Here is an 18,406-nt window from a genome sequence, read left to right on the forward strand (position 1 = left end):
ATTACCCGGTATGTAATAATCTGTATCCCTGACCTTACTCGGCTCCCATGTTGTCCGCAAATGGCGGCTCCCACGCAACTCAGCAGTCAGTACGAAGTACACACGAGCAAAGTAGGCACCTCGTCGGGACGAACACTCAGCACACGAGTGCCTTGGTTTCTCGATGCCATCTATTCCAGACTAAATACAGAGAATAGAGAAATACAAAACGCAATCAAGCCACCCAATGTGCCCGGGTCGGCAGATTCTATCATGCTCTTCTTAGTCGAGAGAGACGGGATACCCTGCTGAGGCCGGCCACCTAGCCCGTCCACAGGACACCACAGCGGTGGCCACCGTCAGTATTCATGTACCAAAATCGAAAGTGAGATGCCTTTTATCCATGAGGCAATCAATCGTGTAAGCCAACCGTCGCCCAAACGCCAGCTTGTAAGTCGAATGCACCAGATGCATCGCATCGTCTTGTATGTCCATCCGAAACTATGCTGCTTTTCCGCATCGTCTCAACGCTACCTCTGTCAACGAGCCGCCGCCAGTCCAGGTCCCCTAAAAGGCCTGGCCCTGGTACTGCGGTGGCGCATTCCGCGAGTTCTGTCCCGCGCCTGGGCCGGGGCCATACTGTCCCTGCGGCGGCGGCTGCGCACCCGCGCCAGGCGGACGCGAGTAGCTACCCCCAGAGCCGCCCGGCGGACTCATGGAGCCACCGTGCTGCGGCGGCTGCGGCGCGCCTCCTCGGTGCGGCGGCTGGGGACTAGGCGTCCTCGGGCCCATGCCTTGCGCGCCTGCGCCTGCCATGAGGCCTCCACCGTGGGTATAGTGCGGAGGAGACGCCCCTGACCGGTGTTGTACATACTGTTCTGGTGTCAGCCCTTGTTTCCCTGATCCGGCGTACGAGCCGCCCGGCTGCCACGCCAAAGTTCGCTTCGCCCTCTCCTCCGAATCCTGTCTCGCGTGATGAAGCTGCGGTCCAGGGGACTGACGTCCGGCAAAGTGCGATCCTTGCTCTGGATTATATGGTCTTCTCGCTTGATCATGGATGCCGGGTTCAGCAGGCCCAGGAGCCGCCTGACGAGGCGTAGGGGTAGCTCCATAGTTAATGGTCGGGCCAAAATTTACCTCTGGAATGTCAAACCCCGGCTGTTGGATCGGCGACTCTGCTCCGCCAACCGTCTTCATGACGCCTGCCCTAGGACGCTCTGTGGATGGCCGTCCATCGCTCGGATATTCAGGGCCCCAGCCTTGTTGTGGTGGCGGCACGGGCCGCCGCTGAGTGGGTGGACCTCGAAAAGCATCGGAGACGTAATGCTCAATGATGTCATTAGGGGTTAAACTTTGGTGCGTCCCCGCGGGGAGGGGCTTGCGATGAGGCTGGCCCTGGTTCGGAGGTGGCCCTCCCCGTCCTTGGGGCCCGGGGAAAGGTCGAGCATTCCCGTATGGGTCTTGCTGGGGAGACCGTTGGTTAGACGGCCTCCCTCGACCCTGTGGCGGCATTGGCCCGCCTGGCGGACCGCGATATTGGTCCGGCCTAAACCCAGGCTGCTGCGTAGGAGATGGGCGTGGGCCGCGGCCGTCTGACGTATGCGGCCTGGCCGGAGAATTCGGGTCATTGGGGTACAGGCTCGGGGAGCCCTGTGGCATTGGTGACCGAGAACGCTGGGCGCCAGGCCCGTAAGGTCCGGGGGGGTGTCCTCCAGACGGCCGATCCGGCCGATCTTGACCTGGGGGGCTCAGAGCTGCATAGGAGCGATACTCGTTAGCAGACACTCCTACAGGATTGACGTGTGGCTGTACCGAAGGGCCGGATAACACACCGTCGTCACCGCCCCTCCGGGGGGGCATGTCACCAGCATGGGCTATCCCGCCGGCTTTCGCTAGCTGAGCCAATGTTGTGCTAGACAGACGACTGTTGGCACGCCGAAGTTCAGGCGAGTGGTAGGCCTTGCTTGTCGGCCGCGCCTGAGATCCGTGGTTGAAGGCTGGTGGTCGGGACACGGGCTCGGGCGTTTGCATGCTCCGCATGCCTTCGAGTTCACCCATCTCTGGCCTGGGCGAGCTGCCTGGTTCGTCGTCTGAGCTAAGCGGTTCTCCATAAGCCATCCGGTCCGGCGGGCCGCTTCTAATGGGCATATGCTGTGCCGGAGGTGACGCGTGCAAGGGGGGCATGGGGCTCCCGTAGTCGTTGCGGAGATTAGGATCCGACGCATTGCGCAAATGGTGAGCCTGGACTCCGGCCATGGGAGGCTGGAAGCGGTTCAGGTCTGCGGCCGCCGGCTCGTTTCTCGAACCGCCATTGAGAGAAAATGACCTGGAGGACCGCACAGAGCCACGATCCTCGGCAAAGCCGACCTTTGGCTTACCACCAGGAGCGCTGTTGCCAAAGCTCAGCCTGTTGCTTGAGCGGCTGCCGGTGCGAGAGTGCGGCGACCTGGTACCGTCTTCAATAGCATTCATGCGGGTGCCTGTGGCTTCTTTGAGTTTTTTGCGCCAATCTCTTTCGGTCCATGACGATGTACCGTCCTCGAGAATGAGCGTTGATACGTCCAAGATCTCGAGATAGCCATATCTCTTGTGCTTGGGCATCGCAAACATGAGAGACCTGTTGTCCAATACGCTGGCGACAAGCCTGCCAGGCCGACCGTACAAGCCAAAGGTATCCCAGGTTGGGAAGAGGAACCGCAGCAGCATCTCAAAGCCACTGACCATGGGGTGCGTCTCCGGCATGACAAAAATGAAGCCCTCGGTCGCCGACGGCGGATTTGAATGAACGGTGACGTTGCCTTCAATCTTCAAAAGCGTCGATGCGTCAATGAGCGACTTTGCCTGCGGATATATGGCATAGGCCGAGTAGGCATCGGTGATGGTGGCGATAGGTTGGGCCTTCTTCTGCTTCTTGCCGTCCTTGCGAGTGTCGTAGAACTTTATATCTCCCTTGAGAACGGGAACGGGAGACCGGTCGTAGGGCGACCTCTTCTTGAGCTCCTTCTGCAGCTTGGCATACTCCTTCTCGTCCGGTGGGGAAATGACACACCAGCATCGCCTCCACGGGACACCCGCGCCGAACCGGACACGGACCCATTCCTCCGTCTTGAAGCGAGCACGCTCCATGACAACGTTGATGTTGTTGAGGGTCTTACCCTTGCCGGCGATGAGCGCGCCGGTGTAGGCCTCCTGCAGGGTAGAGTGCTCGTACATGGCGAGGCGAATGCCCGCGGTCCATTGAATGAGCGAGTGGTGGGAGTTGAAGTGCAGGAGGTAGCGATTCCGGCCGGCCGTGGAAATGCTCAGGATGTTCTGCAAAGGCTGCTCATCGTTGGAGCGTGTGGGCAGCGACTCGATCTTGGCGCAGCGCGACGAGTCAGTGACGAGGACACATTACACGAGGCACGTGCTGCGCAGTACTCACCATCTTGATGGAGGCATCTGTCAAATTGATAAATTTGGGCAGGACTTCGCCATCTTCGCCGGCAGCATCGAGCTCAGCTGCATCCCACAGGGACAGGACAGTGCCGACGAGCTGGGCAAAGCATTCGGTCCATGTCCGGTCAGAGTTGGGCTTGCCCTCTGTAGACCAATTAGCGATGACGACCGCGACGGCGGCGGACGCGACGGCGGGACGCACGTGTGTTCTGGTCGTCGAGTTTGAGGAAATAGCCCTCCTGATACAGCTTGTTGGAATGGCTGTTGAGAAACGAGAAGATGGGCTGCAGCTCCGGGATCGTGTCCTCATTGATGTCCATGAGGGGCGGCTGGTAGGCCTGGACCATGGACAGGGGCCGCGAGGATGTGCGCTGACGGGTGTACTGCGGCGGGCTGTTGTTGGTGCTGTTGCTGTTTCGCGGGGAGCCGTTCAGCGGCGTGCCATAATCGGATTGCGAGGGGGGCGTGACGGGACGGCGAACGGAGGCGTCGGTAAAGGGCGAGTGCGTTGCGTTGCCCGCGGGCTTGAAGTTGACTCCTGAGGGATCGTGGGGTGGTGACGGAGACGGGGACGGAGTCTTGTTGCCAGCCGAAAACTGGGACATGAAGGAGAGAACTGGTCGCTCAAGTGGTCAGCGCATTAGGTTACAGGCAGGGTACGGGGCGGCTGCCTCAGAGAGGGGCAGACGGAGGCATCATTGGGCGGGCAGTGGCTCAGCGTCATCTGGGTCAGGGAGACCAGGCCTGCTGGGCTGGGACCAGAAGTCATGACGGGACTGGAGGCGTGGCGTGAGCGTCAGGGGGTGGGAGGCTTGCAGGTGCCCAGAGCATCCATCTCAGGTGGCCCCCAGTCCAGCTGCGCCCAGCCTGCACTCAGCCTGCGCTTGCGCCAGCCAGCACCTGCACTAGCAGAGCACCTGCATCAGCGAGGATGGCCTGTGGTGCTGGCGACGCCGTGGCGGGCCAAGCGGGACCCATCTTAGTACCTCTCAACCTTGAGTGAGGTGGTGTATCGCAATTGATTGCGCCTCAGCACTCGCCGTGAAGCGGCCCCCAGGGCGCGCGCGCGCGCTGCAGCGGAGCCCGAAAGATGGGCGCTCCATGCACAAACGGCTCCGGCGTCGCTGCAACACACTGCATCGAGAGCGCTCGCCGTGCACGGCCGCCCGGTCGGCCGGCGGGTGCTCAACCAGAGCCAGGGTCCCGTTTGTCTCTGATTCGGGTATGACGACCACGCTTGGAATGCGACGGAATTGAAGCCATGCCCAGAACTCACCTCGATTGCGCCCCATGGTTCTGGTGTTTTCCTCCCAACGGCTCGGGGTTGTTGTTGTTGTTTGCCGGGGGGCTCCGTCCCGGCAGCTGGAATCAACAACGGCCGCCGCGAGTGTGAACAAGGTCCTTGTTCGCTGCGGGTCGAATGGCGCACGCCAACAGCCAGCGCAACCACAGAATTGACACCGACTAATAGCGCACGATGTCTCCTAGCGGATGGCGGAATGCTCCCGATGCTTGATAAGGGGAAATACCGCGCTCCGCCTTCGGTGCCGCCGGAGCTCGGAGAGTCGCAAAAGGAAGGGCAAAGCGCAGACGGAATGATGCAGCCGGGATGGCCAGGCAGCGCGCTCGTCGGGAGAAGGAAGCAGCGCGACGGACCAAGCAAGTCCGGGACAGTCGAGCGAACACGACGGAACGACGGGGTGGTGGATGGCGGATGGGCGAACGCTCGGGACAGCGGAAGATTCGTCGACGGGAGGTAGCCAACAAAGAGGCGTCGATTGCGTCGTTGCTGGTTATATCTTGAACCAAAAAGGTAGACGGCCTGCCCTGTCGTCCGAAGAAAGAGATAATGTCTCCAGCAAGCGAGATTTTGCGTGTTGTGGCGCAAGGGCAGCTGGTCGTTTTATTAAAGCTGACGGTGTGGTGCGCGGATGTGCCGGACAAAGACGCACGCCTCTTCGGTCCCAGGCTCCTTGGAAATGGGCGGCTGGGGTCGACGGTGCCAACGTAGTGTGCGTCGGTGCGGTTGTCAAAGAAAGCTGGCGGCAAGGAGGGCCTCGGGGTGCTTTAGTACCGGCAGAAGTTTAAGGAACTTAAGGTATTGGTTCGTGTGCGAGGCTATTTGCGGAAATCAACTTCGGGGTGTGTCAGTCGCAACGAAGTCACGCCCGCGGGTTAGAGGTCAGATGCGCGCCAGTTCGGCGAGACCACTTACACCCACTTGCACCGCTCAGTGTCTGCTCCGCACACAAGAAGGTTCAAAGATGAAGAAGAAGAAGAAGAAGAAGAAGAAAATGGAATATGCTGCGGTGCGGTGCGATGCGATGCGTCCGGAAAAGGCGAAGCAAGAGGATCGAGATGTCACTGGCGACGGTCAAGTTTTTTGGCGAGCCGTTGGTGCTCGTGTGTCTTGCCGTGTCGTTTCTTTCCGTTCCAGGCGGCGCAACGTCACCAAGCGTCTGGTCCGCTCTGGGTCTGGGGTGGCGGGCGTGGCTCAAAGTCAAAGGGGCTGCGTCGGCGGCGGCGATTGGGGGGGGGCACACAAAACGTTAAATCTGGCAGCGATCAGGCCGTCGTCGCCATAACCACTCCTCCGAATGTGTGGATTGGGTACCCGAGATTCGCTCGCAAATGTCGTGGCGTCGTGCTGGTCGCTTCGGCCTCGAACGGTTTCGGCGGAGACGACGGATCAGATTTCAAGCCTCTCGTGCCGGGCCTCGCCTTGACTTTGACTTGGGGTCTGTTACGAGCACGCACAGACGACTCGATGGAAGCGCTACAGATGCCGCGCGGGAGTGGGACGCCGCGCTGCTAAATACGTTGAAAGAGAGTGAGAGTGAGAGCGAGTGGTGGAAGCATCCGCATCGAGCCTGCAGTCTTCTTCCCCAATGGGTCCGGTTTATCTGAGGCGTCTCATCGTCATCCGACTACGACAATCCGCGGCCCAGTTGCAACAGGCCGGGCCCCAGAGCCCAGCCCAGACACCAAGCCCGGCGCAGCCCAGCCGAGCCAGGTCCGGCGCCAAACCAATCTGCTGGGTCGTCACCGACGTCGCTCGCGCGGGAACCCGTCCTCTTTCTTGTTTCCTTCCTTGCCCGCGACGCTGGTTGGCCTGTGCGGCGTCTGCTCACCGCACATCAAAGTTGGTACCTGCACACCCACGCACACACTACCGTCGGCGGCGGCGCGCGCCAACTTTCGTGCAGGCGGCCGTCGGGCGGGAGTTTCCAGTCCTGTCGTCTCCCTAGTTATTAGGTTGCTTCTCGCCGTCCTCGTCCTCGTCCCAACTCAGCCACCCGTCGACGACCGGGGTCCACGTCTGTGCAAATTTCCACGCCTATTCCAGGCCGTCTGGCGCCTCGCTGCAGCTTACATGGTAAGCCCCCAAGGGTCTATCCGAGATGGGTGCTGGCGATGCGATACGAGCGGATGCCAACCGCTCATAGTACGACCCCATGCAAGTGCCAATCAAGCCCGCGTGCCCCTTGTGCCCTTTCTCAGGTGTCGGCGTCGTTCGCTCCGCAGTCCGTACGGGGAAAACGAGTTCGGCCTCTCCCTTGCTAGTCAGTTGAACTCCGCCCCATTGGCAGAGCACAAGCAAGGCAAGGCGGCATCTTGTCGACAGGCCAGGGCCCAACTACTTTAGCAGCCACCACTAGACGGCCTGCCCGTGAAGTATCCGCCGCCTTGCCGCGGGCATGGTGTGAGGGACAAAGAGAGAGCCGCCGAGCTTGCCGCCTTGGCCTAGCGCCTATGATTCAGTCCAGCCGCTCTGTGCGGCTTCCAGTGGGCCACAGGTCTCGCGGCGCACCGCTGCGGCAGCTTATGGGTCCTTGCTTGGTTGCGACACTCGGTGGGTCTCTGTCATCGACTCTTGGCCGCCAGTCGTTCTTGCCCAGCATCCCTCTCCATTGCCCGTTCGGCGTCTCGCTGGAGAGCCTTGAAACATGTCCTGCGTGGATCTCCGGTCTCGTCGCTTGTCGCAAACCAAGCCCCTGGCGCCAGATCTGCGAAGGAATGTCGTGATATGGACGGCGAAGGCGCGCCTCGGTCAGTCGGCCGAGGCGCGGCAAGTAACGATATTCTTCTGTGTATGCGTCCGCTGGCGATGAGTCGCGAATGGCGGGCGGCGAGACGCGCCGTCAATAAGCAACATGATGGAAGGATGATGTGGCACGTCCATGCTCTCGCCGACGTTCCTTCGGCGTTCCACCGACCGTCCCTCACTCGCTATTGCAACCGCCCTCGTTCGCAACTGCCGTCCTGGGACCTTCCTTGTCTGCAAGAGACTCGTAGGAAACGAGATGGCAGCACGTTAGTACTGTCCAGCACTGGACTTAGTGCGGCACCTATAGGCAAGAGTGAACACCAACTGTGCAGCGCATCAGCTCCTTCCCAACCACCACCAAGCGCACTTTCGGAAGGTGCGTCTTCGCATCGTACAGATCGCACCCCATGGGCTCCTTCTCCGTCTGCTGAATGACACCTACAGTATACTTGGGTACCTTACCTACCAACCTAGGAGTCACCGTGTGGGCATGATCCGCTGAGTAAGAGGTACTTTGTCGTGTCGGGCCCACTGGTGCATTCTGGCTATTGCTGCAGCTACTAAACTGGGTATTTCCCATGTCTGAATGCTACCTCTACCATTGCGATCCAGTGGAGACCTTGTTCATGTTCTGCCACCAGTAGTCTATGCAGGACCTGCATCGCGAGGGCAATAAAATGTCTCTGGTCTTGACAATTTCTCCGAGGCCGCTACTCGTGCATATAGTAGGTACGGACTGCCTATTTGCCCCTCTTGCTACCCAACCGCGCTCTTTTTTGCGACTCCCGCCTCGCCTAGCGCCGCCAGTCTGCAGCAGCATCGTCCGAGAGCGCCGAGAGAGGCCAGCGGCCCCAAGACGAGTCGAGTTCCGCGGCGTTTGCCAATCATTTTGCCAACAGAGAGCACCACTTTCTCCGCAGTCACGCATTGGGCCTTCGTGCGAAGGACCAGGTAGAATCACGTAGTGGCCAAGCTACTAGCTAATAACGCAACCCTCGCTGGTCTGTTGGTAGGAAGCACTAGCACAAGCTTGGTGATAAAAGCACCTCAAAGCAACGCAGCCAAGGGGACCCAACTATTCCGCTTGGCACCGCCCATCGTGCGTCTGCTGCTACGAACTTGAGCAGCCACGGCAGGTTTTTTACCTTTCTTGGCCGCCCACTAACTCGTTCGGCGACCATTTAGTTACCCTTGGCTTGCGTGGCATGGGGCTTGGAGGAGATGAAACTGGCCCTTTCTTCTCGGCAGCGTCACCATCCGCTGAGACAGATGACGACAATAGTATGCACACCGGGACCGCTGTCCATCATGGCATCACGACCAGCAGCTTGACCGTCTTGGACTGTGCGCCCGACGGAGTGCCCCGCACCCCAACTTTTCGTTGGCGCCAGCCAGGCCAGTTTTCCAGCCTAGCATCCTTGGGTTTCATGAATCGCGGTCCGTCGCCCGCGGGAGTCCCGGCGTGGAGCCCTTTGGCATTGTTACCGAACCCGGACGCGCGCTTGCTGGGCCACGGTCCGGGGCAGCATCTAGCAGAAGAGGGAGCATAGCAGCACGGCAGCACTAGAACAAACCTGTTGCTCCCCACCCTCCCCGTGAGTCCCCCAAGTAAGTTGACACGCTGCGCTGAAGATGGAGGGCTCGGGAACGTGACGTCATCATACTAGCTCGCCATCTGCCGGCGCTCGCCAGCTGCATCACTCCCTCACGTCATTGCCATTGAGCATCACTGCGTCGGTGGTCCATATTGAGCATAAACGAGAAAACGCTGATTCATGGCGGGGAACGAGGGTACGAGGGCTTGGCGGCCTGTAACTAGACCAGACAGTATCTCAATCCCTGACGCGAATGAAAGCACCTCCTACACACACGGACAGTAGATTTTCTCCATCAATGCTGGTAGAACTAGGCATGGCATTGTCTCCATGAGACACGGGTGTTGTCTGCTTTGGGATACATAGTAGTTATACCCGTCCAGGCACATGGTCATGGCCCTTTGGGAGGGGCATGCTTGTTTGGAAGAGCCACGGCCCCCTTGATTCAAGCTGAAAATGTTCAACAAATCGGTTGACTGGTCCTTGATGGGTCGGGTGTTGCGCGCCGCAATCGACAACCGATCGTTTCAGACCATCAATCGGTCTGTCTGGCAGGCAACGTCCAGTCCAGGCCGGCACTTGGGTCCAGCTCCCCGGACCATCCACATTGACGTAAGCGCTGATCCCAGGCCCATTCTCCCCAGAATTGATCGGCTGTCCTGCCGACACCACGTTGACTGAGGTTGTGGATCGGCTTCCAGAGCTGGAAGATCGGCAAGACTCCAATAGCCCCCGCACGTGCTGACGAGGACAAAACCCATTGCATCTCAATCACGGCTCACACCGATTCAGAGTGAATGATGCATGTAGGGTAGCTAACTTGGACTTTATGAGGCGAGGACCACTTCGTACACCTCGCAACCGCCATCACCGGCGGACGATAGATACTATAAAGATATGCCTTGATGATCTAAGTGATGCAGCAGTCGCAGAAACGACGCGTGCCCGGCAACACGAGAGAAACGCGTCTCTGGGCAATGGCTGCGCGCCCTTGTCATCTACGCTTCTGGTACCTGGCAGTGTGGGTGTAAGCCCTGGGCCATCCAATAGCGACGTCACGTGCACCTACTACGGGACCTCAAGGCTGGTGATTAGCTGCTTATTACCTGAACTGTCGACCTGCTGAAGCGCCGACCTCCGTCTGAACCACCTCCCAGCGCCGACCTCTCGATGGGTCAAGCCGCCGGCCGCAGCTCAGCTTGCCCGCGAACGAGGCCGCGGTCATCGACCCAAGAGGTCTTCGCAGGTGCCTATGGGTGGAATGCGCCCGTCACACCTCGCATCGCTGGCGGCCATCTCGAGAGCACTTTCGCGACAGCCGCGCCGCGTCTCGGACCCGTTGCGGCGGGGCCTCCGTGACAGCCGGAGCCACACCTCCTCCGAATCGTCGCCGCCGCCGCCGCCGACTGCGAGGCTGCCCTTTCGATTCGAGACGGGCGTCGGCCTGTTTGCAAAGCGCGCGCCAAGGCCGTTTCCTCCACCGTTCCTGTCGCCCCCGTCCGGGTCCTTCTCCGACCCCCTGAGCACCCATCACCAGAGCCGAGATCGGCGCGCCTTTGTCAACGGGGAGCTTATTCGTGGGCTCACAAACGGCGACGATGCCGTGTACGCGAGCGACTTTTTCGTGTGTGCGAATGATGGGGTAGGGGCTTGGGCGACTCGTCCCCGTGGTCATGCTGGGTGAGGAAAAATCGCCACACAACCAAAACTGCCATCTAACGTCAAGTCAGCCTCTGGTCGCGGTTAATACTGCACTATTGGGCCGGCGCCATTGAAGATGACCTAGCCAAGGAGCACGACAAGCCGGACCCTATCGGGACACTGCAGACGGCCTACGAACGAACGTTGGACGCGACGGTACCCCACGACTGGCAGGGTACAACGACGGCGTGCGGGGCCCAGCTACACTACAGAATGCCCCCGGAGACTGTCGGGGGTGGCCCGACGCCTTTCCTGTACGTCACGAACCTGGGGGACTGCCAGGTCATGGTGGTCCGGCCTCGACGAAAAGAAGTCATCTACAAGACGAAGGAGCAATGGCACTGGTTCGACTGCCCGCGCCAGCTCGGAACCAACAGCCTCGATACGCCAATGGAACAAGCTGTAATGGACTCAATGGACATCGAGGTGGGGGATGTTGTTTTGGCCATGAGCGATGGCGTCATTGACAATCTCTGGGAGCATGAGATAGTCGAGTCGCTCGTCACAAGCATCGGCGAATGGGAGTCGGGGAAAGGCGCGCATGCGCATGAAGACCGCACCGGCGGCCGTAACGGGGGTATGAGTGCGGCAGCAAAGGACCTTGTCGCCGCCGCACGAGATGTGGCTATGGATCCGTTTGCCGAGAGCCCCTTCATGGAACGCGCCATCGAGGAAGGTCTCGCGAGCGAGGGAGGTCAGTTCATTTGCACCCCTGCATGCACCGCGGAAGCTGACGTGACTTCACACAGGCAAGCTAGATGACATCAGCGTCGTTGCGGCTCTATGTATACAGAACGAGCTTTAACCGGGAAGACCATGGGTGGCATGGCCCGAGGCGTACCGCGCAGTTTGTTGCTGTGAGTTCTCGGGACCATGGCCCATACCACGTACCTATTGTTACTGGGCGACCATGGCGTTCGGCTAAGTACAGCGTGCGAATTCTCAACATACTATTATAAGGCATATATGACACCGTAGGCTTTGGGCTTTCCTTCCCCTTCATTCCACGTGCGAGGCAACTATGCACGAGCAATCCAATGTTTGCGACGCCAATCTTCCCGTAGCAACTTACTTCGTATAGTATTGCTTTTGAGACAGTGGGGATGAAGTCGGCACCCCGACTTCCAAGTTGGCCGAGCCCCACCTGGACGTTGGCGTTGGAAGGCTTATCGCACGTGCCGCCCATCCCTGTCACTGCGATAAGAAATTTATTTTGGAAGCCATTTCGGCTGCCTTCACATGGGCGATTTGATGCGTCGTCGACCACCTCTCCATTGAGCTGGCAGCCCGCAACCCTATCCAGCACTCCCGTGGCCGGCGGCAAATTCATCATGAGAGGAAAACGCTCAAAGCAGTATCGGAAGCTCATGGAGCAATTCTCCATGGCCTTTGGCTTCCGCGAACCGTACCAGGTTCTAGGTACGGCTCCTACCTATGCCCACTTGTCGCGTTGCGCTCGCTGACTGACGCCTATCGCAGTTGATGCCGAGATGGTACAGGACTCGTGCAGATTCAAAATGGAGCTTGAGCCCGCGCTGCAACGGACAGTCCACGGAAAAGTCAAGCCGAGTACGTTACGAAGAGGCAACTGCCAAGCTGCGGGGTTCGCTGACGCCGCCATAGTGATCACACAATGTGAAATCAGAAAACTCTACGCGAAGAAGAACGATGCCGGCGTCAGCGAGGCTATCGAGGTAGCCAAGACATGCGAGAGGCGGCGCTGCGGCCACCATCCCGACGAATACCCGGAGCCGCTCAGCACGTTGGAGTGTATGCAGTCCGTTGTCGACCCCAAGGACAAGGGCGAGAACAAACACAGATACGTGGTGGCCAGCCAGAGCCAGGAGGTGCGACGTCTGCTGCGCACCGTCCGCGGCGTGCCCCTCATCTACATCAAGCGCAGCGTCATGATACTTGAGCCCATGTCGGACGAGAGCGCCGCGACCAGGGCGCGGGAGGAGAAGAGCAAGTTTAGAGCCGAGATTAAGGCTTCGTTGGGAAAGAGGAAACGGGAAGAGAGAGAGGATAGCGACAGGGAAGGCGAGAAAGACGAAGGGCAAGCTAAGGCTGAGGAAAAGTCCAAGGAGAAGAAGAAGAAGAAGCAACGGGGTCCCAAGGGCCCCAATCCGCTGTCGATGAAGAAGGCGAAAAAGCCCCAAGCGACAAGAACAGAGACGGATGGCGCACCGAGACCGAGCAAGCGACCCGAGCAAGCGCGCCCCGAGGACGAGGAGGCCAAGACAGATGCGCCGGCGAAGCGGAAAAGGCGGAGAAAGAACAAGGCGAGCGGCGCGACGGGCGACAGAGCCGATACAGGCGAAAGCGGTGCTGCAGCGGCTGATGCCTCGGCCGACTAAGGCGCATTTTTCCTACGAAGCGCCTGATACAGTAATCACGGAGCAAACGTTCATGGGTTGGTCGGCTTCGGAGTTGGTCGGTTACATGTGCAGCGAACCTGGGAAGCAGAGCGTTGGTCGGACTCTGTGTGTGCGACAGACGGCACCACCACCTACGAAGTATTGCAAATTGTATAGAAACCCGCGCACGTTGATTCGTACGCACAAACTGTGTCGCACAAACTGCAGCAACCGTGTGCCTTTTTGAATGCGGCCTTTTCTCGCGAATGCAAGGTGAAGACGGCAGTTTGTAGTAGTGGCGCATAGGATGGGTCTCACCATCCGACTGCGGTCGGCCATTCCGTGCCTGGGGTCATTGTGCGCGACCGCATCCGCATCCGGCCGGGCCTTGGTAAGGTAGGTGCACGACCTGCACTGCACTGGTGATCCCCCACCAGGGGTGCTGGAGGCAAAGACACCCGACCGCCGGGCGGACTTCACAAATGCCTGTACCTAGGTAGGTACCAAGGGATGTGCAGTGTAGGTGCACCACTGCAGGACCAAAAGGGGGAGCTGTCAGCAGCTAGAGCTGACAGGGGCCTCTCTGGTAGTAGTGGTGCATAGTAGGTAATAAGGTGCCTACCTGTACCCGGATGTAGGGAGTGGCGCCCCGGAGGCCACCACCACCTCACCATCTTCAGCCCGGGGGAACGCGCTCCTGCCACTGCCCGCCAAGGGTTCAATTGTGCTACATACTACAGCCTTCCACCCAAAGGCCCCGCCGCCAGTCAATCTCGACGGGCTGGCATAGGCGGGCGGCGCAGTCAAACTCACGCCATCGAAGGTCGGTCCTAAAGCCTCTGTTTTTCCGAGGTGGCCATCCCATCTCTCATCCGTCTCACTACCTACGTACACTACACTTCGCCGCGGGGGCCGCTTTCTACTAGTATTTCTGGCCCTCGACTTCCGACGCCCATCGCATTCCATTGCCGCCGAGCCGACAGACAGACAGCGCGGCGTCGGCACCCGCACCCGAGCCATTCTTCGCTTCGACGCCGCTGCCAGCAGCGTCACCCTGCAGGATTAGTGCAGACGGGCAACGGACGACCGGGCCTGCAGGCCGCAAGTGACAGGACTGGGGGGCCCTCCTGGGACTCCCGTCACCCTTACCCCTGGCCAGGCCATCCTGTCGGCCCTGTTAGACCGCCTCCATTTCGAGGCAATCCCCTTTCCTCCCCTTCTCACTGTTATTTCTCGCTTGAGCGAGCGCTATCACGTCCCTGTCCAGTCAGTTCCCGCGCAAGGTGTGTGCGGCTTGGATGCGGACGTGGTAGCAGAGCGTCATCTGCCTGCCACATTGCAGCACTGCCCAAGATGGACCACGAGAAGACGACGACGACGACGACGACAACGACAACGATAAGCAGTAGCGACCCCAAGACCCAGCAGCCCCCAGCAGCAGCCCTGCCCGAGGCCGACGAGTTCGGCCTTCCCATCAGGCGCTACCCCGTGGCCGCCGAGCGGGACGGGTCGACACAGAGCGCACCCAGCAGCCCGGGCCCAGATCGCGACGCACAAGACACGACTCCCAGCAAAGACATCGTGGCGAAGCTGGAGACACAATCCGAAGCTGCACGCGCGCATTCCGCCCCTCCGCCGTCCAAGGGCCAGGCCGGGTCTGACAGCGACAGCGACGAGGCTGCCTTTGAAGATGCACCGACCGCCTTAGCCCCGGCATCTGGCGCCACCTCCCCAGCCAAGCCGACTTCTGCGCCGCAGACACCCAGGGCAGAGGCCCCGGTGAGGGGCACGGGCGCGGGCACGGCCGACGACGCTCGCCACCCGTTGGACACGGCGACGGCTGCAGACGCGATCGCATCCGGCCCAGCAACTCCAAGAGTCCAACAAGAGCCGACCGAAAAAGATGGCGTCGCCGTCAAGGATCCCGGTGTCGACGGACCGCTGGAACCCACAACAACGTCGAAAGCGACTGATGGAAAGCAGCCCATCTCACACAGCCGGGACCCGAGTGCTGCGACCACCGTAGACGGCATCGGCTTGTCCGAGTTTTCGCATCAGCAGCTGTCTGCGCCTCAAGAAGACAAGGATGGTGCCAAAGAAGACGAATGGCAGGTGATGCCGTCCTACGCACGATACGACATGTACGATGACGACAATCGTTTGATTGCTCGGGAGCATAATGAGGAAGACGATGACAGTTACGGCTATAGCGGGCTGGGCGGCGCGGGCAAGGGGTATACACGAGTTGTCATGGATGAGGATGCGCTGTCAGCCACGAGCATGGACGACAACACACAGTACCTATTCAAGGGTGCCAAGGGGACAGACGTGATTGACGACGATGATGCCAGGGACGCCGTGTCACAGATGCAAGCCACCAAGGATCTCCTGACGGAGGGGCAGCGGATCGCGTACGTCGGCGTGGTCCGCTTGGAGATTGCCAAGCTGGTCAAAGAGGCCGACGAAATCCCCATCACGAGGAAGACAAAGAAGGAGGTGACCATTGCCGCTGAGGCCTTTCGGATGTGGGGCCAGAAGATGATGATACGGCTGTACTCGCACATGGATATAAGCGAGGCGGAGCAGATCATGATTGAGCAGCTCGCCGAGCACGGCGTGGTCCCAGGAGACCTTACACCGGCGCTGCATGCCAACTCAAGGGTACAGAACCCCATGGCCGCAGACAAGGGGGGTACCGACAAGGAAGACGGCGAGAAGACGGCGAGCGACAAGGAGGCGAGTGACGGGAAATCCTCCGAGGAGCGCGAGTCTAGATCACCATCGCCCTCAGGGAAAGAAAAGGCCGAGCAGGGGGCCGAGGAGGAAGACGAGGAGGAGGTTGCAGAACCGCCTCCTCCCTACGAAGCCGCCGAGGGCGCGGCCGTCCCCGAGGCCCAGATGCCATCGCAACTACCGACCACGGCGAAGATCGACATTGATCTTCGATGGACCGTCCTTTGCGACTTGTTCCTCATCCTCATTGCAGACTCTATATACGATGCTCGGTCTAGGACGCTGCTGGAGCGTGTCGCCGCCAGCTTGGACATATCGTGGATTGACATTTGCAAGTTCGAAAAGCGAGTCACCGATGCGCTGGAGATGCAGCAAGCGGCGGAGAAGGAGAACTGGAACGAGGACGAACACATGGAGGTGCGAAGGAAGGCGGCGCTCAAGAGGAGATATGTCATGATGGGCCTGGCAACGGTGGGCGGCGGCCTCGTCATCGGCCTGTCGGCTGGCCTGCTGGCGCCTGTCATCGGTGCAGGTCTGGCGGCCGGGTTCACCACCATCGGCGTCACGGGGACGAGCAGCTTCCTCGCCGGCGCCGGAGGCGCTGCTATCATTACGTCTTCGGCCGCCGCCTCCGGTAGCATCATTGGCGTCAGGGCGGCCAACCGCCGTACGGGCGCTGTCAAGACGTTTGAGTATCGGCCGCTCCACAACAATAAGAGGGTCAACCTGATCGTGACGGTATCCGGGTGGCTCACGGGCAAGGTGGACGATGTCCGCCTGCCTTTCAGCACAGTTGATTCGATCATGGGAGACATCTACTCGGTCCTGTGGGAGCCTGAGATGCTGCGTAGCATGGGTGACACCATTAACATTCTTGCTACAGAGGTGAGGGGCATCGATCCCCCCCCCAAAACCGGGCGAGGAGCAGGTGTACTAACGACGATGACAGGCTCTCACCCAAGGGTTGCAACAAATTTTGGGCAGCACTATCCTGGTCAGTCTGATGGCGGCGCTGCAGCTCCCCATTGTCTTGACGAAGCTGTCATACCTCATCGACAACCCCTGGGCCGTCTCGCTGGACAGGGCAACCTCTGCTGGCCTCATCCTGGCAGACTCCCTCATAGAGCGCAGCCTTGGCACACGACCAATTACGCTGGTGGGCTATTCGCTCGGCGCTCGCGTCATCTTCTCCTGCCTTCAGGAGCTGGCAAAGAAGGGCGCACATGGGCTGATCCAAAATGTCTATCTCTTTGGCTCGCCCGTGGTGGTGAAGAGGGACGAGTACCTCCGGGCCAAGACGGTCGTAACGGGCCGCTTCGTAAACGGTTACAATCGAAACGACTGGATCTTGGGATACCTCTTCCGTCTGACAAATGGCGGCATCCGGCGCGTGGCTGGGCTGGCGCCGATCGAGGACTGCCCGTGGGTAGAGAATATGGACGTGACGGAGCAGGTTCCAGGTCATATGGAGTATCGAACGGCCATGCCCACGCTGCTGAAGAAGTGCGGCTGGGAAGTGGAGAGTGAGGAATTCACGGAAATCGAAGATCCCGATCCGGAGAACCACGGCGAGCGCCAGCGAGAACTCATCAACGAGATCGAAGAGGCGCGTAAGGAGCTGGAGAGAGAGGGCAAGGCAAAGAAGGGCAGCAAATTCAGCATCTTTGGCCGGCGCAAGAAGGCCGAGAAGCAAGAGTGGGAGGTGTACGAGGACAATGCAGGCAAAGATGGCGTAAAGGCCGACGGCAAGGAGGGCAGCAGCAACCATGGCGTCCTGTTTGACATTGATGCGATCCGGGCAGAGCTCGCCAAGGATGCCCAGGACGGCCAGGATCTTGAGGAGCTGCAAGTGAGAGAGATCCAGACGACGCTGCCGCCAATGAAGCTGGACCTATCACCGGTCACGCCGTCATCGTCATCATCTCCGGTCCTCGCACGACCCAACTCATTGCGCGAGACGAAGAGCGCCGGCGCACTGCCCTTGCAAGGAACAGAGGATCCGCCCAAGTCACACGGGCCAGCAGCCTACGGCATGGGCGATGGGGTGGACGACATCCAAATGACATTCGACACGTCCTTCCAGGACACGGGCAAGAGTGATTACGGTACGAGGGACGGCGGCGGCGGCGGCGTCAGCAGCAGCAGCATCAGCCGTCCAGGGGTCACGTCGACGCAGACGTTGCCAAACATGGTGCTGGCAGATCCGTGGGGAGATGCAGACGACGAGGATTTCGGCAAAGAGAAGGAGATTTCAATGACATTTGCATAAGGAAGGACCGCGGCGCGCGCTCGGGGGCATAGAAAGATACTCTGGCATATTTTCGAGTCGAGTCTGGCGTTGGTGGGGTTTCATTCGTTGCTTTCTCGCCGGTTCACGTCGGCGCGGTATACTGAATGTATAATGCGAGTAGTAGTAGAGGCGGCGGCGAGCATCACGCCCAACGCAAGGCCTATGAAGACAGACAAAGCCCGTGTATTGATGGAGGGAGTGAAGGAGGGATTCTTCACCCGTTTCAGCGTGGGCTGAACGGCAATCTTCATGACTTCATAGCCAG

General features: G+C 59.9%; 4 protein-coding genes across 4 annotated transcripts; 3 read left to right on the plus strand and 1 right to left on the minus strand.

Moving 5' to 3' along the window:
- Window positions 1–546: 546 nt before the first annotated feature.
- Window positions 547–4,709, minus strand: JDV02_001327 (uncharacterized protein; the record flags this gene model as incomplete). Its single annotated transcript, XM_047982245.1, has 4 exons — window positions 547–3,336; window positions 3,404–3,561; window positions 3,620–4,033; window positions 4,694–4,709. 4 exons carry the CDS (start codon window positions 4,707–4,709, stop codon window positions 547–549), a joined length of 3,378 nt encoding a protein of 1,125 aa, XP_047838207.1.
- A 5,496-nt stretch (window positions 4,710–10,205) lies between these two features.
- Window positions 10,206–11,809, plus strand: JDV02_001328 (Protein-serine/threonine phosphatase). Its single transcript, XM_047982246.1, has 3 exons — window positions 10,206–10,740; window positions 10,791–11,455; window positions 11,511–11,809. The coding sequence occupies exons 1-3, from the start codon at window positions 10,313–10,315 to the stop codon at window positions 11,564–11,566; spliced, it is 1,149 nt and encodes a 382-aa protein (XP_047838208.1). The 5' UTR covers window positions 10,206–10,312; the 3' UTR covers window positions 11,567–11,809.
- Window positions 11,810–12,024: 215 nt separating this feature from the next.
- On the plus strand, window positions 12,025–13,337 carry JDV02_001329 (uncharacterized protein). Its single transcript, XM_047982247.1, has 3 exons — window positions 12,025–12,180; window positions 12,241–12,330; window positions 12,385–13,337. The coding sequence occupies exons 1-3, from the start codon at window positions 12,093–12,095 to the stop codon at window positions 13,116–13,118; spliced, it is 912 nt and encodes a 303-aa protein (XP_047838209.1). The 5' UTR covers window positions 12,025–12,092; the 3' UTR covers window positions 13,119–13,337.
- Window positions 13,338–13,834: 497 nt separating this feature from the next.
- JDV02_001330 (uncharacterized protein) lies at window positions 13,835–18,277 on the plus strand. The gene is made up of 2 exons (XM_047982248.1): window positions 13,835–16,736; window positions 16,801–18,277. The coding sequence occupies exons 1-2, from the start codon at window positions 14,472–14,474 to the stop codon at window positions 18,118–18,120; spliced, it is 3,585 nt and encodes a 1,194-aa protein (XP_047838210.1). The 5' UTR covers window positions 13,835–14,471; the 3' UTR covers window positions 18,121–18,277.
- The last annotated feature ends 129 nt before the right edge of the window (window positions 18,278–18,406 follow it).

Source organism: Purpureocillium takamizusanense, chromosome 1 (genome assembly GCF_022605165.1).
Source record: "Purpureocillium takamizusanense chromosome 1, complete sequence".
NCBI classification, from domain to species: Eukaryota; Fungi; Ascomycota; class Sordariomycetes; order Hypocreales; family Ophiocordycipitaceae; genus Purpureocillium; species Purpureocillium takamizusanense.